Source organism: Biomphalaria glabrata, chromosome 14 (assembly GCF_947242115.1).
Source record: "Biomphalaria glabrata chromosome 14, xgBioGlab47.1, whole genome shotgun sequence".
Taxonomy (NCBI): Eukaryota; Metazoa; Mollusca; class Gastropoda; family Planorbidae; genus Biomphalaria; species Biomphalaria glabrata.
In genome coordinates, this window is record NC_074724.1 from 33,121,810 (window position 1) to 33,144,946 (window position 23,137).

The 23,137-nt window shown below is 37.0% G+C and overlaps 1 protein-coding gene across 4 annotated transcripts; it reads right to left on the reverse strand.

The window, feature by feature from the left end:
• Positions 1-1,793: 1,793 nt before the first annotated feature.
• Positions 1,794-22,771, reverse strand: LOC106076238 (glutathione hydrolase 1 proenzyme-like). 4 transcript variants are annotated; one of them, XM_056011417.1, is made up of 12 exons: positions 22,639-22,771; positions 13,744-13,914; positions 12,618-12,740; positions 11,860-11,954; positions 9,749-9,935; positions 9,247-9,410; positions 8,780-8,929; positions 7,436-7,572; positions 5,317-5,504; positions 4,514-4,754; positions 3,016-3,129; positions 1,794-2,152 (listed from the first exon to the last, which is right to left on the reverse strand). In XM_056011417.1, the coding sequence occupies exons 1-12, from the start codon at positions 22,749-22,751 to the stop codon at positions 2,003-2,005; spliced, it is 1,833 nt and encodes a 610-aa protein (XP_055867392.1). In that variant the 5' UTR covers positions 22,752-22,771; the 3' UTR covers positions 1,794-2,002. The 4 variants fall into 4 exon arrangements, with proteins under 4 accessions (XP_055867392.1, XP_055867393.1, XP_055867395.1 ...); XM_056011418.1 differs by having other exon boundaries at positions 13,744-13,911; positions 22,639-22,760; XM_056011420.1 differs by lacking the exon at positions 22,639-22,771 and adding an exon at positions 14,858-14,993 and having other exon boundaries at positions 1,795-2,152; positions 13,744-13,911.
• Between the last annotated feature and the right edge of the window lie 366 nt (positions 22,772-23,137).

The following is a 23,137-nucleotide window of genomic DNA, read 5'->3' on the forward strand; positions in this document are numbered from 1 at the left end:
TATCCTTGGGGAAAAAAAGTGTTACAGAGACTATAGCAAACACACAAACACTAAACATTGCCAGAGGCGAGAGCCCCACAAAGGAGACTTATGAAGCTGTGCAGGGAAAGTCGAACGAATCCTGTAAGGCCGACCACTCTAAAAGATACCTTGTTGATGTCTAAGAGCTGAGCCGAAGGCTCTTCGAGCTCTAAGTTTGAAAAAAAACCTGTTTGGACGCCAAACAGTAAAAAAAAAAAAAAACCTGTGTGAACACACAGTTCTGTTTGGGAGAGACCCTAGACAATGCCTATGTGAGGCATTGTTGTTGACCGATGCGTTTGACCCCCGACACGTAGACTAGATACACGGCCGAAGGCCGAGAATGCACCGGGGACTTCTGCCATTTTCCTTCAATGTACCAAGCTAACTGTGCGGGATCCGCCATTTATGTAACGGTCCCTTTGAGGAACAGCGCATGGATTGGTGACATGTTTGTGGGGACTTTATTACAACCCCGCCCGTGCAATGAGTGGACTCTCGTCTACCCGTGGGCATCCCCACGCGAGTCTTGTGTTGCTACCCATTTAGCCTAGCCACTTCCTCAAATGGCCGTTTCCACGCAACGTGTCCGCGCTAAAAGATACCAACAACAGAGCTAGACAGGCCTTAGAGTGGACCAATAAGAACATGGCGACTCAGTGAGTCAGTATACTAGATGAAGCCGAGAGGACTGGAAAGAGCTGGGTGGGAAGCCATTAAAAAACTAGCAAGAGACCGTGGAGAGTCGCGTGATTTTACTGAGGCCCTATGTTCCATGAGGAACTCAAAGGTAAAAGGATGATGATGACTGACGTGGTCAACAAAGCGGAGCACGTGATCACACCTCACCTTACCCATCCCTTAGTCTGTTGGACCATTGGGGCACCACACAAGATTTGTCAAGCTAAAAAGAGACGAAAGGAAGGGAGATAACCAGATGGCTGTTGAGGAACCCACCTAGAGGGTTGAATTTCCATCAAGATTCAGAGTCAACAAGGACATCACATTCGTGGCTTCTCTCTGGATAATAATCGCAAAGGGAAGTTGTTTATAAATTGGTTTACACTCATCATTTTATATAAATTTTATTACAAAATGTAATGTATACTTACTCTAAAGGACACTAAAACTCATTATTTCTGGCGTCTTTCTTATGGACACTTTAAACAAATAAACATTCTGTGTTCCATGTGGGAGTATTTAGATATTATTTCTATTATGTTAGAAATGAACGAGTAGTCATTCTCTGGCGCTGCCAGGGTCGAGTTTCGCTAAAGAGAAACAAAATTCATCGTAGTCCCTTTAACAGTTTCCACTGAGGAATTTTCTGGTGATGTGGCAGGTCTGCAGCAGTACCGCCCTCTGACAGGCAACGAAGATGTTCCTAGGAATGTTAAGGGCCTTGAAGGTGTCTGTGAGGTCAGTTGTTATTATCCCCTCGGTTGATATAACAATGGGGTATACAGATCTTCTGTCTACAACATTCTGTATTAAAGTGTATGCAAAAAAGCTTTACAAAAATTATATATATATATATATATATTAATTTGGCTTTAATTAATCTTAAATACAATGTTTGTACTTTTGTGGGTTATTGTATATTGCGGAATGGCCAGAAAAATTCAACTCATTAATCTGCTGTTTACATTTTGATTTTTAAGACCCCTTACACTCTTTAAAGCAATAAAATACAGCGACATAGAAAAACTAGAGAAATCAATATGGGGGAATGCGGGGAGACATAAAGAAATAAAAAGAAAACGACTTTCGGTGATTTTTTTTTTATTAAATATTTTTTCTTTTCGTCGCTTTTGTAGAGAACACATTTGTTTATTACGTCACAATTATTCACTGTAGTCAGTTAACCAGATACAGCCTCAAAAAATCTGCCAACAGTGAGCTCCATGATATAAATCAGTTCACTTCATATAATAAATAAACTTTCCTATTACATTGTCTATAATTATCCCACTAACAGCGGTCAGTACCCATCCGGTTTCCCCTTTCGTCTCACGTCGCTCTCTGCCACAATGGCGCCATCTCTGCTGTTAACATCTATGGCCTGCACGGCAGATATTATCGGAAACTCCGTGACGTTGTGGCCCAGAGTGATCAGACCTTGTAAAACATCCTGTGGAAGACATTCAAGAAAACAGTATTGGTCTTGTATTTGTGTACGCTCATGATAGCGGTATAGTAGATATAGATTCCTAACACAAACTATTGAGACTGTTTACTGTAATGTAGATTCGTACATCTTATCTTATCTTATAAATTACATACTTCACTTCAAAAAAAGAATATGATTACGTCCTACGCGTCATGTATCTAGTCCTGCATGTTAACCAATGACCTAAATTCTGCCAAGTCATTGGTTTTCATGGCTGGCTCAGGCAATCCATTCCATGCATCTACTTTACTTTTGAGTCTTCTATTCTGAAGGCTTCCTAAATTTAGTCAAATGTGAATATACGTTTGTTATGAATCTCACTGCTCTATTTTGTGTTTGTTTCAATATCTTAATGTTTTCTTGAGTTGAGGGGTCCCAAACAGAGGATGTCTATTCTATTAACCAAGGTTAAATAACATTTTAGTTTTATGTTCTTATTTGATTTATAGAAAAATGGTGGGAAGCGTGGTCGAGAGGCCAAGTGCGCTTGAACTTGGCTTGTCTTGGCCCCCTAGAAGGGGGCTCGTGGTTCGACACCCGACTCGGTCAGAGTTGCGTTTACTGAGCGCCTAAAGGCACGAAAACCAACTCCTAGATACCCCCTCCCCCACTTGTCGACAAATGAGATTGGACCAAAGCGCTCTGAGCATACTATAAGCATGAAAGTAGCGCTATATAAAAGCTATAATAATAATAATTTCTTTTAATAAACCCTAATACTTTGTTTGATTTACTAATAGTTAAATTAATTTGGCGATTCCATGACAGGTTTACAGTAAAGTTTGAGTACTTTATAGATATGTAGAATTTTGTAGATGCATTACCTCATCAAAACCTCGTTCGTAAGCTACAAGATGTGGAATAAGCTGATGATGTAGTCTGGGCTGGGACACTGCCTGATGCAGACTCTCTCCAAACCACAGCAGATGTGACGTCACCTGATAGAAAAACGAAACCTCACATATTTAAACTTTTTCTGCTAGAGATCAAAACAAAATCAGTGTTATTTTTAACAATGTATATGTTTATTACGCTACAGGCAGAGTTTTCTATTTGTATAACTAGTTATAAACATAAATCTCATAAGTAGGCCTAAATCTACGTATAAATAGACACATATTCTATGTATATTGTAATTGTAGATCTAGACAAAATTTCTAAATCTATTAGTAGGTGGTATAATTCAGTGTTTCCCAAACTGTGTTCCCCTGAACCCTAATGTTCCGCGAGGCCTGAATAGGTGTTCCACGAGCTACTAGAATAATTAACTAGTAGGCCACCATGTGAATTAATCTCTCTTAAAAAGAAATAAAGCAAAGTGTTCCGCTAAATACTCAGAATGTACGAAGATGACCGTTAAGGAAAATGTTTGTGAAACACTGGTATAATTGTAGGTTTTAATTTTGTTGGTACAAAAAAATCGAGTGCAGGGGCTTTAATAACTTCAGATTAAGCAGTAATGAAATAGAAACAATCATTCAGATTTTTTTTATTACATACACCATATACCACATTTAAACTTGTTTAAAATTCTTCTAATATGTGAAATGCAAAAATGTTCTAGTTTGCAGTATGTGTAAAGTCAAAAATCCATTAATGAAATAGAATCTAGAGAAATGTAAATGTCTGTTTCGAATGTCTTACTTTAATCCCTTAAATCACGTGACCATTTCGACAGTTTAAAAAAATAATTGAAACATAAACATACAAGCGAAATAAATTATAACCTGCTCAGGACATATTTGATCACTTAACACTGATGGAAAAACCTCAATCGAATGAGACGAGGTGCTAGTGTTGGTCACCCATGTAAATCACCCCTGTATATCCCTAATGCAAATCACCTATGTAAATCCCCCATGCATATCCCTTACGTAAATCACCTATAACCTATGTAAATCATCCATGTAAATCACAATGTTAAACACCAAAATAAATCACCTATGTCAATCACAATGTAAATCATATGGATATCCCCTATGTAAATCACCTATGTAAACACGAATGCAAATCACCAATGTTAATCACCAAAGGAAATCACCTATGTAAATTACAATGTTAATCACATAAGTAAATCACCTATGTAAATCACAATATAAATCATATGTATATCCCCTATGTAAATCACCTATGTAAACACCAATGTAAACCACCAATGTTAATCACATAAGTAAATCACTTACGCAAATCACCCACTTAACAACTTACGTATGTAAATCACCCATATATATATATATGTTTAATACCATGTAAATTAACAGCGTAAATAACTATAAATTATAAACTATAAACTATCTAGCTATATTAATTACCCAGACTTACCCAAACGATCGCAGACGGGATCAAGGAGCCCCCTGCCGCACCTATGACCTTGGAAACGGAGCCGTGGCGGTCAGTTATCACGACTGGGCACATGGAGGACAGAGGGCGCTTCCCAGGTGCAATGTAGTTGGCTGGAGAGGGCGCTATGCGCCACTCATTGGTGGTATTGGGAAAACTGAAGTCATCTATCTCATTGTTGAAAATTATTCCAGTTCTCTTACCAGCTCTGTAAGAACCAAACCTGAAATTGTTGAATTTCTCTTATTAAATATTCTACCAATTCTCTAGCAATCTGCACCTCTCCAGGTCTCCTTTGTTTTCAGTGATCTTATCAGGTTTCTTCTTAAATAATAAGGATGATGAAATAAACTACCCTATATACCAAGTTACTTCCTGAGAGTAACACGGCTCTAGTCAGCGCTACTCCTTAAAATTGAGAGTAACCCCGCAATGAAAGTGTTAATGATCTGAGTGGAATACACGCAACAGGGTCACTGACTTATATAACTACGTGAAAAGAAAGATTACATGACAGTGACCTAATATTAAATTTATTTAAGAACAAATTTCGGAAACTCATTTGGGAGCCCCCTCAAGTGGGATCCCGGGGGTTCTTCAAATTCTCCCCCCCTCCTCCCCCCACCCTAGGTACGCCACTGCTCGGACTCCGCCCCTTTGGAACTTTGGCCATCTCGGACTCCGCCCCTTTGGAACTTTAGCCATCTCGGATTCTGTTCTTCTTGTATGTTATGTATTCTATGGTGGACAATTCACAACACACACACAGAACTGAAAGGATCTACCTGGTGTTGATGGTGCTGGTTGCAGATACCGCATTGCCGTCCTTGTCCAACACTGACAGATGAGACGTGCCATTGGCGCTCCCCGATTCAAAGGCAGGACCGTAGTAGGTGTAGTCGTACGTCCTAGAGTCATTGATACGCCCTCGTAGGCTATCGGCGTAGTCTCTTGATGTCAGGGTTTCCACGAGCTAATAGAGATTTCCAAGGATTAAAGAATTCGCTTTATCGATTTATTCTGATTGCTATTATCAAATATATATCCTTGTTCTCAAGTGCAGCAAACGTAAACTATTTTCACTGTAATAAAACCTATTCTAAATTTCTGGATTAAATTATTTATTTCGTAATTATTCAATTATCCACGACCATGATCTTGTCTTCTTAAATTCTGAACACATCTTTTATAAAATAAGCAATAGAAAGGAGACTACATATTAAACCGAAACTTATGTAAGGGGAAATAACCGCTAATTACTACCATTTATCTGAAAAATACAGGGTTTTGCTCCGTTTCTGTTATAAAAAACATTAATCAACTAGTACTAAATGATGAACTAACTGGTTAATTTTTGGATTGATTCGTGTTTTGTTATCGACTATGAATAATTATTCAAAATTAACTCAGCGTTTATTTATTTATATTTATTGATTCATATCTTGTCAGGTTCAATGAATACTCATAGTATATTATGACTCGATTTGAGAATGAGCAATTAGAGAGAAAATACAAATGTTCAAATATTTACCAGACAGACAGAATGAGTTCGTATAAGCCTTGTAAACAACATTTATAAACAATATTTTAAAAAAAAGGATGGCCGCCTGGTCGTCGTTAAGAAGTTCCGGGTTGCCCCCTGCCATCCCCCCAATATCATCATGGCTTCACACAACATAAAACAACGCTATGGCACCCCTGTAATAATACAGTGGGTACCGAGTCACATAGGTGTGACTGGCAACACTATTGCAGACTCCTTTGCCCACCAGGGAAGGCGAATTCCACCCACTGAACAGGCTGTAAGTTTTCATCAAGCCCTGGCTATAATTCAAAAAACAGAAATGGAAAAGTGGTTTGAGTGCTGGGACAAGTAACAAAAAGCCCCTGGAGTCTGGGAGCGCATGAGGCGCCCTGACCACACTTCCCCGTGGTGGAGGCTGTTCGGGCCTGAGCAAGCTATTACAGCACAGTGCAAGACAGGCCACTGTCCTGTTGGCTCATATTTCTCACGGCTATGGCCAAATTTCGATGCACGATGCCCCCGCTGCGGGGAAGAAGAGGAAACTTGCCTCATATCATGACTGCCCCAGACTTGCTGATCTCCGTCTCGACAGGTCTGGGAAACCAAAAATTCTCGACCTGTATGGTGACATGCATGCACTACGCAAGACAGCAGGGTTTCTGTCCAGGGCTTTTGCAAGAGAGGATTTGAGCTTCTCAAGCCCTCATTCAAATGGAGTTTGATAATGATGATGATCCCCCGTCGTCCTGCGGGAGGTTTGGACTAGGAAGTATATAACCAGGGGCGGACTGAGTGTAAAAATCGGCCCGGGCATTTCTATGCATTTCGGCCCACAAATTCTATATCATATGATGGGCATCCATTTCTAGGTATACCTGTCATTCATTATCTGAAGTTTGATAATGTATTAATATGCATGTAAACAGTGAACTCTACATCTTTATTAGAAATATAGGCCTTACGTTAATTTTTAATCGCTAAGTAAGTAGGCCCTAAAAGGATGAAGCCTGCTGGTACCACTGTCTACGTAGGAAGGCCATTACATTATTTCGGAAAACGTGTTACATTAAAATGGTATTACACTGTAGAGTCTGTGAAAGATTTGCTTTTAAACACAACGCTCAGATCTCAGAGGGCATTTTTATAAGAGAATATTATAAAACCTTTAACATTTTCATACGTTCCATAGTGACATCGATGCGGCCATTTCGGTTGCTCTACCGGCCCATTTGGGTAGCGGCCCACCGGGCATTTGCCTAAATGCCCATATAGCCAGTCCGCCCCTGTATATAACCCTTCAACTCTGAAGGAACATCCAAAACACCTAAAACAAAGATGTTGAACAAGAACACATTGGAGACGAACAGAAAAGAACTTACCTGCCGAACATCCACGAACACATCGTCTGCCAGGCCTGTTCGTTTGGCGTAGGCAAACTTAAATGCCTCTATTATACGGTGGTAGGTTTGAACCCTGCCCTCAAGCGTGGCCACGTGCTTAGGCGTGAATTTGTAGCCTTTAGAAGAGGAGAAATATATTTTCAACTCAGCAGCTTTCCGATGTCAGATTGATGTCACTTAGATGTCACATTGATGTCACTGACAGATGTCACTTATTTGTCATAGATAGATGTCACATAGATATCACGGACAGATATCACTTATTTGTCATAGACAGATGTCACATAGATATCACGGACAGATGTAACTTAGGTGTCATAGACAGATGTCACATAGATATCACGGACAGATGTCACTTAGGTGTCATAGACAGATGTCACATAGATATCACGGACAGATGTAACTTAGGTGTCATAGACAGATGTCACATAGATATCACGGACAGATGTCACTTAGGTGTCATAGACAGATGTCACATAGATATCACGGACAGATGTCACTTAGGTGTCATAGACAGATGTCACATAGATATCACGGACAGATGTCACTTAGGTGTCATAGACAGATGTCACATAGATATCACGGACAGATGTCACTTAGGTGTCATAGACAGATGTCACATAGATATCACGGACAGATGTAACTTAGGTGTCATAGACAGATGTCACATAGATATCACGGACAGATGTCACTTAGGTGTCATAGACAGATGTCACATAGATATCACGGACAGATGTCACTTAGGTGTCATAGACAGATGTCACATAGATATCACGTACAGCTGTCACGCAGGTGTCATAGACAGATGTCACATAGATATCACGGACAGATGTCACTTAGGTGTCATAGACAGATGTCACATAGATATCACGGACAGAAGTCAATTAGGTGTTTGAAACAGACGTCGTGTAGATGTTATAGAGATTCACTTAGATGGCACAGACTGATGTTACAGACATATGTCACAAACATATGTAGATGTTATAGATAGATGTCAAATAAATGTCACAAAGAAATGTCACAACATAGATGTCAGAAACAAGGATGTCACAATACGGTACAGACATGTCGTATAGATGTCAGATAGATGTCACAGAAAGAAATGCCACATATATTTCACCAACAGGCATGTCATATAGATATACAAAGACAGTCCAATTAGATGAAACAGACAGATGTCATATAGGCCTGTATGTCACACAGAGATGTCAATGAGATCTCAAAAGATTATCAAGCATGTTTTGCAAGCCTAAACCTTGGCCAAAGTTCATGTAGTAATAAACTCAGAGACCAAACCTGGGCCCCCCCGTCTGGGCTACTTACCGTCCAGTATGTTGAAGATCAAGGCCATCATGGGGCCACACGTCGGTGCCGGGGATGTGAGGACTGTCATGCCGTTACTCAGGTTGATCACCACTGGCTTCTTCTCCAGGACCGTGTAATTTCGCAAATCTTCGTGAGTGATCACTGAACCTTGAACACGAGAAACACAATACAAGATGAGAAACCCTTTTCAAAATACTTGTGTAAAAAAAAAGACAAAGCTTCTATTAGACTTAGTCTTATGCTTAGCCTTAGTCATAAGCTTAGTCTGTCTTAAACTTCGTCTTGTGGTAAGTCTTAAAGTTAAGTCTGTTTTAAACTTAGCCTTAAACTTGGTTTTAATCTTAAACTTAGTCGGTCTTAAACTAGTCTTAGACTTAGTCTTAGTCTTAATGGCCAAGCTATGATTCGGGCAAAGTTCGTTCAAACAATGATTCATCTATTTCTTTCAAAACTAAATCACTCACCAAGTTCTTTCAAATCTTGAATTATCAAATCACTCAAAGTGCCATGGTAAAATGTAGGGGCTCCTTCACGGGCAATAACTTTTAGTGTCTCCCCTATTTTGGGATACTTGATTATTTCCCCTTCTTTATAAAGATCCCCCGTCGCTGAGTTCCAGAAAAGATCTCTGAGAAAATGCATATGTGTCACAATATATTATAAAATAAATATAAGCATGCTGTAAGGTAAGATACATAATAAATATGACAATGATGATAAGTAGCGCCATCTGCATACAAAAAGGCTTGTGATCTAAAACAAGGGCAGTAACTCTTTATATCGTAATAATCGTAAATATTTAATGTTAATGCGGTTATTTAATTGATAAGCCAAATAAGACAAAATAAGAAAATATTTATCGGTTATTTAATTGATAAGCCAAATAAGACAAAATAAGAAAATATTTATCGGTTATTTAATTGATAAGCCAAATAAGACAAAATAAGAAAATATCTCACAACATACTTTAAATGTTTCAAAACATCTTGGCGGCTACCGACCATAGCCTTGTGTAGATTCGGTGGCACAAGAAACCCGTTTTCGGCCATTCGGATGGCTGGTCGAAACACCTCCGCCCACGGCAGTTTCCCATAATTTTGATGGGCATACCAGTAGCCTTGAATTTCCCCTGGCACAGCTATACTCAGTGGCCCTAAGGAAGATAACCTTTGACTTTTTTAAGAAGTACACGTATGGGCTATGATAGATATCGCTTTGTTTTGTTTGTATATATTTTGTATGCGTACTTGTGTTGGTCTTAGGGAGTGTGCATAAGTATGCTCGATTTGGCTGAACAGATTCTGATGTAACTAGTATCGTAGATTAGGTTATAAATGGTGTGAGCGAATGAGGATCAAGTCGAAACTTTGTAAAAATATTAATTGTCCATGACAAATTAAAAATCCATTAAAAAAATAATTGATTAGTTAATTAATCAGTCGTAATTAATTTTGTTTTATCTAGAAAATGTACTAAGCTTAAGATAAAGAATTAGGTTGTACGCTAAAAATGTTAAACAAAACAATGGACTATAAAACCTTCTATTTTTATTAGTACTTGAATAGCTCAGTGGCAAACACGTCGGTCTACCACCGTGGAGGCTCGAACTCGAACTCAGACTCGAGCAAATTTCTTCCTTTTTAAAAATTGCTTTTGAAAAGCGATCACTGAATCATTCTCTCAGATACCCGGTCACGCTAAATTCCACAAAAGTGATTTGAAAATAGCACATTGAGCATGCATGAAAGTTGGACTAAACAATGACAACTTTTTCCACAGATTTTCCCAATCGCACAAATGTATTATTGTTAATCTAGCTGTAGCAACCCTGCGATAGAATATTCGCCTGTCACCGTCTGCTTCGATAAGCAGGCTAGTTGTCATAAACGTAGAATTGTTACTCGATAGCCTTTATCTTATCTTATCTTATATAATACAGACGTTACTTCAAAAAAGAAGATGATTACGTCCTACGCGTCATGCATTTAGTCATGCATATTAACCAATGACTTAAATTCTGCCAAGTCACTGGTTTTCCTGGCTATCTCAGGCAACCCATTCCATGCTCTAATAGCACTAGGGAAGAAGGAGCATTTGTACAAATTTGTCCTAGCATATGGGACGAGGAATGTGCCTTTCCCGGAATCTATATGCAAATTACAATGAAAGCTCTTGACTTTCAGTTTTTGGTTTTGAAATACCGTAATGCCAGTACTACATAGGAGCTACGTTTTATCACCATGCTAAGGCCTACAGCATTAGAGGTGCACGATCCAGTTAGCGTAATGTTGTACGGTTCATAGTGCCTACGCTTACGGCTTCGGCAGAGACACAAAGGCATAAAAGAACTGAAACGTGTATAAATAACTATCCGGATATTACCCGCGGCCAACGGGACTTAATTTATGTATTACTAATCTGGTGGATTAGATTTAGATCTATGTCAAGCTTAGCTAATGTTCCTTTAATTTTTGTTTCTTTCGCCAAGTAGTTTTGCGAAAATGGGTTTACCCGTTAAGCCGATACATTTATATCGTATATGGAGTGATGTGACTGTTTCACACGATTTGTTAAAAATTTCTTTAGTAGAGATAAATTTAGCTATTAAAACGGGTTTACCCAATTACTTTAAAAGTTTCGTACTTTGATAGAGATACAATTAGATACTTTCTTTCTGTTTTTTAGTGCCCTGCGGTTGTGGTAGGGACATTTAACATACACTACGGTCTCCGCCATGATCTAAGGAACATTTAAGCCAAGTTTTATCAAGATTGATCAAACGGTTTTGATTTCTATGAGGGACATACATACATACATACATACATACATACATACATACATACATACATACATACATACATACATAGCATACATAAATACATACATACATACATACATACGTCTTACTTTCTGCTTTATAGTATAAGATAACATATATGGCTCCTTGGATTGCATGTTAACTCTTTACCCTATTCAGGAAATCCCACATTTGTTAGTTAAATGCTGTGTGGTTGCTATAACGATCAATCCCAAGTTTTGAAATCATGAACTAAATTTATCGTAACATTATTTTCTACCTCTTTTAAAAGTGCTTTTCTCTGTAAACATCTCGATGGAGGTCAAGGTTGGGGCAGTCTCTCGGGCATCGATCACAGTGGCGATTCCAGATGACCTGTTGATATATTTATTTATTATATTTTTTTGTTGTTAAATATTTCCCTCATCGCATGCAAAATAATGTAGTTACCAAACAGCCAAATTTAAGGTAAAATGGTTCACAATTTCGTAAAATTTGGGGTTAAACTTTCACGAGATAAAGCTATTAAAAATGAATATTTGAATGTTCCATAATTATATATATTTTGCTTCTTCTGTCTCTAAAGACAAAAGATGTGGCCAGATGAATCACTTGAGTTTGGGCAGAATCTGGTCTTCGACTAGTCAAGCCGATTCTGAAGCGGTAAAGTTTGCCACAGTTAAATGTTCTATATAGTGTAGTTTCCAGATCTTCAAGAGTCTGTCCATAGGCCTATAAATGATGCCCTAATTTTGTTGCAGAGTTTGATCGAGACCAATCATTAAAATAATGATTGGTCTTGGTTTAAAAGCATCTAAAAACTGTTTCTACCAAACGTTAAACTTGCCAGGTAATTCAAATTACTGGCCAAACATGAATTGACGAATACTTGGACCACTTTCCCCATTTCGAGATTTTAAAAAACTAAAATTTCTTAAAATAATAAAAATAAAAAATGTGAAAGTTCTTTGTCAGGAGACAGAAAGTGCGAGAAAGAAACGTTAAGCTATTATTAGTCTAAATTAAACTAAGTATTACTTGTTGTATATTGTCATAAAGAAGCCTCCACCAATGCCCATGGACTGCGGACTGGCCAGCCCAGTACATAGCAGTGTTGCAATTGCCGCATCCACAGCGTTGCCGCCCTGAAGCAGAATCTCTCTACAATACACAAAACAAGTGGAACAATAGTGTCAGTTTCATAAACACGATGAATATATTCAAATTTCTAGAAACCTTTTACTGTTTATAAAATAGTTATGTATATAACTTGATTAGTACATTGCCGTCTGGTGTTCTACAATATTTTATAATTATAGTTAGATAGTTTATTAATTGATTTAAAGGCTAGTTAATTGGCTGGTTAGTTAATTGAGATGATGAGATGGTATGTTATATAGATGGTTAAGTGGTTATTTCGTTAATTGTGTGGCTCGTCACTTGTTTAACCGGCTAGTTAACTTCTTTGTTAACTGATTAAGTTGTGTGGTTAATTAGTTAGTTATTTTACCGGCTGATTAGTTGGTTATTTAGCTGTTTAGTTAGCTGGTTGCTTAACTGGTTTGTTTTAATTGGTTAGTTATTTGGTTAGTTAATGAATTGGTTAGTTAAATGGTTAGTTCTGATAATTGGCTACTTATTCCTTTTTTTTTTCTTTTTAGATAGTTAAGGCTATTTTATTGGTTAGTTAATTTGCAGGTAATGTTGTTAGTTAATTGTTTAGTTAGTTAATTACTCATCATTTCACTCATTACTTACTTTTAGCTACCATGCCAATCACTAGTTACTTGCAGTAACTATGGCCCTTGTTTCTTACTTTTAGCAGCTATGGCCCTCATAACTTACTTTTAGCAACTATGGCCCTCATTACTTACTTTTAGCAGCTATGGCCCTCATTACTTACTTTTAGCAACTATGGCCCTCATTACTTACTTTTAGCAACTATGGACCTCATTACTAACTTTTAGGAACTATGGCCCTTATTTCTTACTTTTAGCTACTATGGCCCTCATTACTTACTTTTAGGAACTATGGCCCTCATTATTTACTTTTAGCAACTATGGCCCTCCTTAATTACTTTTAGCAACTATGGCCCTCCTTACTTACTTTTAGCAACTATGGCCCTCCTTACTTACTTTTAGCAACTATGGACCTCATTACTTACTTTCCTACTGTAGAACAAATCTGTGTGTCAGCGGCCACTGCTGCTTTCTTGTAGCCCATAGAGTTGGGTGTCGGGTCATGCTGTGTCAGGAGGAGTGTCAGGGTCACGGCTAGGGTCAAGGTCACACAGACAAATATCAGAACAGAAACGCATACTTGAATCTTCTTTCTGCTAAACGTTTGAAAAATAAACTTGCTGTTTATAAAATATATAAAAGTACAATAAAACAAAGTTCTTACTATTTAAAATACAGCTTTGCTTAACATAAGAAGATGTGTTGAAAACTGTAGGCCTACATAGCGCTCTTGTACATATATTAATATATCTTAGTAAAAGTAAAAGTTCTGTTATTAGTACTTATATTGTAAGTGCAGCATTGTTATAACAGCCAAAGGGCGCGGTGGCTGAGCGGTAAAGCGTTTGGCTTCCGTACTGGAGGTCCCGGGTTCGAATCCTGGTGAAGACTGGGATTTTTATTTCGGAATTTTTCGGGCGCCCTTGAGTCCACCCAGCTCTAATGGGTACCTGACATTAGTTGGGGAAAAGTAAAGGCGGTTGGTCGTTGTGCTGGCCACATGACACCCACGTTAACCGTAGGCCGCAGAATCAGATGACCTTTACACCATCTGCCCTATAGACCACAAGGTCTGAAAGGGGAACTTTTGAACTTTATAACAGCCAAAGCCTGTATCAACTCGCTCCATTTATCTGTCTGTCTGGTTCAAAACTTGTCATTTCTTCCACTTCCCATTCTCGGATGAAGTTGAAACTTTGCACAATTATTCAATGTTCCCAACAAAAAAAAATAATAGTTTTTTTTTAAATAATATTATAGGTAACCAATTAGTTTTGGTCGATATCGAAAAGGGAAAATAAGAATTACAGTACTGAGAGATAGCTGTAAATGTGGAGTCCCTTCATTAGAAAATCTTTGTTGCTTTTTTTTTTAAAAGTAATTTTAATGTTTCGCTGGTTTAAAATAGTGTAGACCCAATCCAAATAAAGAAAACTAAACAAGGTAGTCATGGCTGGGATGGAAGTTTAATCACGAAAAAAAAGAAAACTTTTCATCACAAAAAGTTCACGGAAAAAACAAAAAAAAACAAAAACTCACTTGAAGTTCATATTAACATAACACATTTTCTCTACAGTCCAACCAACACAGACACACCTGGACTAGACCCTCTGGAACCGAGTCTCTGACTCTATTCATTTTATTTCTCGTGCAATTTTTATCTTGACCTAGGCAGCACACTTCAAGAAGAAATAAAACCCAGCCTCCCGGGGGGAAGATCCGATAGTGTTTATAGCCTGTGTTTTCGTCTAGATCTCAAAAAACCCAAATCTCTAGTGACCATTAAAATGTCTCCATCGCCTTGCGTTGCGCTGAATATACGTGCAACTAACTGTATTGGTCCACTGAAAACGATGTATTACAAAGCTTATATCAACTGGTAAAAATTTTGTACACGTTATTTCTCCCAAACCCATTCTCGGATGAAGTTGAAACTTTACACTATTATTCATTGTCGTAGACAGTACATGAATCAATACAAAAATCATTTAATAACCAATTAATTACTGGTAATTAACTACTTTCTTTTACATCAACAAGAGAAATTAATCCTACAGTATTCGCAGATATGGTTTGTACACGTTATTTTTCCCAAACCCATTCTCGGATGAAGTTGAAACTTTACACCATTATTCATTGGCTTAGACAGTACATGAATCAACACAAAAATCACCAATTAATTACTGGTAATTAATTACTTTCTTTCATATCAACAAGGGAAATTAATCCTACAGTATTCGCAGATATGGTTAAATATGAAGGCCTTCGTCCCCTTAGATAGTTGTACACGTTATTTCTCACACACCCATTATCGAATCAAGTTAAAACCTTAAAACAATTATTTATTGCATCTAACAGAACATGAACTAATGAAAAAAAAAATAACTTATCAGTCAAATAAGTATTGGTTACATAATTATTCAGTTTGATATTGATTGGGGGAAATAACTTCCAGATTATTGAGATATATAGTTGTTAGTGCGGAGTTCTTCTCTTAGATTTTTTTTTCAAAAACTAATTATTAAAAAGGTTCAATACTAAACACATAGCTTTACAATGAACTTAAGTAAAATAAATTATGGCTTTTATATGCTTATAGCATGCTCAGAGCGCTCAGTTGTGGACCAGTGGGGGGGGGGGGGGGGGAGGGGGTATCTAGGAGATAGGTTTTTCCGTGCTGCTTTAGGCGCTCAGTAAACACAACTCTGCCCGAGTCTGGTGTCGAACCTCAAGCCCCCTTCATAGGTAGCCAAGCCAAGACAAGTTCAAGCGCACTTAGCCTCTTGACCACGCTTCCAAAATCAAGACACATATTATCATACATTCATCTTTAACCTTTAAGGCCATTTTTTATGTAAATTCAATCTGCACATTGATTATTGACAAGAGTTCGAAAAAACCTTCCTTCAGGGAACTGTATCAGGAAAAATAGAAGAGGCAGACAAAGAAAGCGATGGGAAGACAACATAAAAGAATTGTCGGGGCCTGTCATTAAAAGTGATTCTATCAAAGGCAAGAAACCGAGAGGAATGGAGAAAGACGGTTAACTTATCTTTTTTGGTGCCCCAACGATCCAACAGACCAAGGGATAGGGAAATGTGAAGGTGAAGGGAAATGTGAAAGTGAAGGGAAATGCGAAGGTGAAGGGAAATGTGAAGGTGAAGGGAAATGTGAAGGTGAAGGGAAATGGGAAGGTGAAAGGAAATGTGAAGGGAAATGTGAAGGTGAAGGGAAATGTGAAGGGAAATGTGAAGGTGAAAGGAAATGTGAAGGGAAATGGGAAGGTGAAGGGAAATGTGAAGGTGAAGGGAAATGTGAAGGTGAAGGGAAATGTGAAGGTGAAGGGAAATGTGAAGGTGAAAGGAAATGTGAAGGTGAAAGGAAATGTGAAGATGAAAGGAAATGTGAAGCTGAAGGAAAATGTGAAGGTGAAGGGAAATGTGAAGGTGAAAGGAAAGGTAAAGGTGAAGGGGAATGTGAAGGTGAAGGGAAATGTGAATGTGAAGGGAAATGTGAAGGTGAAATGTGAAGGTGTAGAGACGTATTCACTGTCAGAAACACATCTATATTATAAAGTAGAATGTGAGGGGTATGTATGTATGTATGTTACTTATAGACATCAAAACCGCTTGACCAATCTTGATAAAACTAGGCAGGAATGTTCCTTGGGTACCAACTTAGACCGTAGTGTATGTATTGTAGCCCTAAAACAAACTTAAGACCCTCAAAAAATATAAAGTTGTCCGACTCTATTACAGCTATAGTATTTTATGGATCTAGGCCATGTCTACAATGTTGACATGAGAAAAGATAGAAAGGATTTAGACCTAGATCTAATTTTAAGAAATACACTTTGCGCAGATAGTTTTTTACTTTGACACATAAAAATACAAAAGAAGATCCATTGATTTCATTATATAATAAAATTAACCTTCAATTTTGTGTTTCAAAAGCATTTTTTACATTAATTAGTTCCTTATATCTGTGATTACAGATTTCCTGACGAACATTCTTTCATTAGACAATTCCGTAATGAATCGCGTACTAAATATTAATTCGTTTAATTGTTTACTTTATAATCCCATCCCTAGATCTAAAACTCTAATTCAACTCTAAGATGATAAAACTTCTCTTCGCAAGGATAGTTTTATACTTTAACACATAAACATATTAATTAAAGTCCATTCATTTCATATTTTGATCAAATAAACATTCAAATTTGGTTTTCTAAAGCTACATTCGTTTACGAAAGCTGCGAAGCCGAGTTGAGATAGGCCTAGATCTATATTCATTCATGAATCGCGTACTAAACATTATTTCGTTTAATTGTTCACTTTATAATCCCATCCCTAGATCTAAAACTCTAATCCAACTCTAAGATGATAAAACTTCTCTTCGCACAGATAGTTTTATACTTTAACACATAAATATATTAATTAAAGTCCATTCATTTCATATTTTGATCAAATAAACATTCAAATTTGGTTTTCTAAAGCTACATTCGTTTACGAAAGCTGCGAAGCCGAGTTGAGATAGGCCTAGATCTATATTCATTCATGAATCGCGTACTAAAAATTATTTCGTTTAATTGTTCACTTTATAATCCCATTTATTTAACAAAGCTATCGCTCTTTTCGTTTTTAATAGATAAGAATGTATCGACTTTGGGTAAACCATTTTCGCAAAACTAATTTTATTTTCGTAGCGAAAGAGAAATAACGTGAAAGGATCATTAGCTACGTTTAACATACATCTAAATCCAATCCACTAGATTATTCAAAAGCAAATGTTTTAATTTTTAAAAAAAATGGATTTAAGCCTATTAGCTATTTTTACATTGACACATTCGCTTTAGCCTACTTATTACATTATTATTTCGTTTAATTGTTTACAAAACACTCTCAGTGACTATATCGAAAGTAATGCGCAAATAAAGACCCGCGGGTCGCGGGTAACATATGTCTAGTTAGTTATATAATAATCATGTAAAACAATGCACTAATTCTTTGTCTTCGTAATCAAATTCATTGTCATCAATAAACGTATGCTAATCTGCTGTAAGTTTTATTTATGGGATGTTGTTTTTGTCCAAAGCTTATATCAGCTCTGTTTGTCTGGCAAAATGTTTGTACACGCTATTTTCCCCCACACCAAATCTCGGATTAGCTGAAATTTTGAACAATTATTTCTTCCACATACTTGACAGATGTGTTGGTAGAACTTGAATTAGTCCCCTTGGCTTGAAGACTCTTGAGCCCTGAGTGAACTTTTAATGCATTTAGAAAACGATCCTGTAAACATTTACCAAGATATCACCCCCCTTCTTCCCTCCCCCTTTCACAACTGATTCAGACAATTGATAGGACTATAGAAAGACATTAAGAAAGCTAAAAACTAAACAAAATAAATTGGCAAATAATTTTCTTATCACACAGATTTATTGTGTCTAGGTCTGTCAAGCATATAAATTACCAGGCCAAATAATAAATTAATAATTTTTAAAAGGTATTTTAAAGTTGTATTTTTTCTTGTTTTACTGTTTCCACACAATCTGATGCTGTTCTGAGTTCCATAACTCTGGTGGGTGATCGGAATAGGCCCAGTGCATAAAGGGTTTCTCAAGTTTAAAAAAAATATTTTTTATAGGTTAAGAGAAACAAGAATAGGTGTCCGTGAATCGGGTATGCTGTAGATACTGATTTTCGTAGCTTGCAAACGCACATCACAAAACTGAAACTAGGTTTTTATTCTTCAAATATAACTGTACACATCATGGTGAGTTATTCCAGGCACCAGACTACGTCTGCAAGAATGTACGTACAGATTTGCTTACATTCAGAGTGAACGTGACGACAGATTAAAGATAGTCTTAGATTTATCAGGGGCGTAGCTCATGGCCAGAGCAAACGGCTGTCGTGACGCGTTAAAAAAGGGGAAAAATGATTTGGCATAGCTGGAACTTATTCGAGGGAAGAAAAGTGTATAAAGTACTATAAAGTATATAATATAGGTAAGTGTGTTGTAATGTTTATAAAGTAGTGGACATATAAATCAAATAAGAACATCAAACTAAAATGTTATTTAACCTTGGTTAGGCCAATAATAGAATATGCATCCTCTGTTTGGGACCCCTCAACTCAAGAAAACATTAAGAAACTAGAACAGACACAAAATAGAGCAGTGAGATTCATAACAAACGAATATTCACATTTGACTAGAGTAACACCTTTAGTAAAATCACTAAATGTAGAAAGCCTTCAGGACAGAAGACTCAAAAGTAAAGTAGCAATTATACATAAAACACTGAACCATAATCTTCAAATACAAATACAAAATTTAATAAAATACTCTGAAAGACACAAAGATAAAGGCACATTCCTCGTCCCATATGCTAGGACAAATTTGTACAAATACTCCTTCTTCCCTAGTGCTATTAGAGCATGGAATAGGTTGCCTGAGCTAGCCAGGAAAACCAGTGACTTATCTTATCTTATCTTATATAATACAGACGTTACTTCAAAAAAGAAGATGATTACGTCCTACGCGTCATGCATTTAGTCATGCATATTAACCAATGACTTAAATTCTGCCAAGTCACTGGTTTTCCTGGCAACCCATTCCATGCTCTAATAGCACTAGGGAAGAAGGAGTATTTGTACAAATTTGTCCTAGCATATGAGACGAGGAATGTGCCTTTATCTTTGTGTCTTTCGGAGTATTTTATTAAATTTTGTTTTTGTATTTGAAGATTATGGTTCAGTGTTTTATGTATTATTGCTACTTTACTTTTGAGCCTTCTGTCCTGAAGGCTTTCTAAATTTAGTGATTTTACTAAAGGTGTTACTCTAGTCAAATGTGAATATTCGTTTGTTATGAATCGCACTGCTCTATTTTGTGTCTGTTCTAGTTTCTTAATGTTTTCTTGAGTTGAGGGGTTTAAACAGAGGATGCATATTCTATTATTGGCCTAACCAAGGTTAAATAACATTTTAGTTTTATGTTCTTATTTGATTTATAGAAATTTCTTTTAATAAATCCTAATGCTTTGTTTGATTTTTTTGTAGTTTCATCAATATGTGGATTCCATGACAGTTTTTCATTTATTATAACACCTAGGTATTTTGCGTTTTTAGTCTGTGTTACTGGTTTGCCATGAATAAGATAAGTGGAATTAATTTGTTTTAGTTTTTTTGTTACTCTTAACAACTGACATTTTTCTGGGTGGAAAGACATGCTCCAATTTGATTCCCATTTCTGTAATTCATCTAATTCTCTTTGTAAAATATCTGTGTCTTGTGTTGTTTTTATTGTTCTATATATTATGCAATCGTCTGCAAATAATCTGACTTTTGTTCCTGAAGTAATGCAATTTGGTAAATCATTTATGTAAATTAAAAATAGTAGTGGACCCAAGACTGTTCCTTGAGGTACACCTGAGTTTACTGTTATCGGTGTTGATTTAGAGCCATTTATTATTACAGTTTGTTCTCTCCCTATCAGAAAGTCTTTAATCCACTGATGCAGTGGACCATTAATGCCGAAATATTTTAATTTTTTAAGCAAACTATGGTGGTGAACTTTGTCAAAAGCCTTAGAAAAATCTAGTAAGATAGCATCTATTTGTTCACTATTATCTAAACCTTTTGAAAAATCATCAATTAGTCCTATTAGTTGTGTTTCACATGATCTATATTTCCTAAAGCCATGTTGGTATGGTGTGAGGACATTAAGTTTGTCTAAGTGGTTTATGATGTTGCTACATATTATGTGTTCTAGGATTTTACATGTGATGCTGGTAAGTGATACTGGTCTGTAGTTTCCTGGGTCAGATTTTTCTCCTTTTTTAAATAGGGGGGTGACATTAGCTTCTTTCCAGTCCTTTGGCACTCTGCCCTGGTTAAGTGAAGCCTGAAAGAGTATTTTGAACACTGGGGCTAGCTCATTACTTAGTTCTTTGAGTAATCTAGCTGGAATACCATCAGGTCCAGAAGCTTTATTTGGTTTGGCAGAATTTAAGTCATTGGTTAACATGCATGACTGAATGCATGACGCGTAGGACGTAATCATCTTCTTTTTTGAAGTAACGTCTGTATTATATAAGATAAGATAAGAGCGTGTTGTAATGTTTATAAAGTAGTGGATATACGTAAGTGTGTTGTAATGTTTAAAAAGTAATAGATATAGGTAGGTGTGTTGTAATGTATATAAAGTAGTGGGGATAGATAATTGTGTTGCAATGAGAGAGAGAAAGAGAGAGAAAGAGAAAGAGAGAAAAGGAAAACAGATAGAAGATCACGACCGTGACCGTGCCATCTATGGGACAGACGATGCAAAGGTCATCTGTTTCATTGACCCTCGGTCAATGAGGGTTTCATGCGGCCAGCACAATGACCAACCGACTTTACTTTTCCCCAACTAATGTCAGGTTCCCATTAGAGCTGGGTGGACTTAGAGGCGCCCTCAATATCCCGAAATTAAAAATCCCAGTCTTCACCAGGATTCAAACAGGAGACTCCTAGCGCTTTACCGCTCAACCACAGCGCCTCATGGATACGTGTTGAACGTAACTATCTTCTTCTTTGAGGGAACATTTGAGATTTATAAGAAGTAGAATCACTTGAATTAGTAATAAGATCTAGATCTGTTTGTTTATTCATCAACATATAGATCTGGATTAATTATCTTATCTTATAAAATACAGACGTTACTTCAAAAAAGATGATTACGTCCTACGCGTGTTCCTAGGTCAACGTAGTCATGTATGTTGAATTGTTAACCAATGAATTAAATTCTGCCAAGTCACTGGTTTTTCTGGCAGGATCTGGCAACCCATTCCATGCTCTAAAAACACTGCTGAAGAAGGAGCATTTGCATAGATTAACCCTAGCTAATGAAGCGAGGAAAGAGGCTTTATGTTTTTGTCTGAGTATTTTATTAGGTTTTGTTTTTGATTATGGTTCAGTGTTATATGTATAATTGCTACTTTACTTTTGAGTCTTCTATCCTGAAGGCTTTCTAAATTTAGTGTCTTTACTAAAGGTGTTACTCTAATCAAATGTGAAAATTCGTTAGTTATGAATCTCACTGCTCTATTTTATGTCTGTTCCAGTTTCTTAATGTTTTCTTGAGTTGAGGGGGTCCCAAACAGTTCATCTAGATCAATATCATGACTAGATCTAAATCTCTTTGTTTCTCAAATCCACATTTTGTCATTGTTGCAATTTAGACTCTAGATGTAGATCAATTGTCTGTATTTAGAGGAAGATTATTTTGAATGTTTTGCTAAGTCAAATCGGATTATTATAAACAGCAAGACCTACCTAAGAATTCTGCAGTATCTCACCAAGAAAAACAATCCTGATATTCTGTCTGTATATTTAAGAAAACAAAGATTAAGGCAAGGAAGAAAGTGCCAAGAAATTTTCATTTTCATACTTCCGTTCAGTAGTGAAAAACAACAAACCAGAAATACAACACGCATTTTATGTTATAAATGTGTATGACACTCAGGATAACCATAGATAGCCACAGAAACCCACAATGCTGAATAATAAAGATGAACGCAGTATTTAACACACAAACCAAGTTGCGACATTCATATTTTGCAACATTAGATGTTGTTGTCCGCAGGCGATCTATTTAAGATTTCTTTTCGTCGTCTGCTCCTGTCTTTGCAACGACTTTTCTTTTCAATCTCAAATGTGTTTCCCGCAAAATTCGTGAGAGTCTCTTTTAGGTGCCATTTACTTTCCTCAACGCCAGGTAAGGGCAAGCTGACTCCTGATCAAAGGTACCTGCGCTCAGGGGCGGACTGGGTGT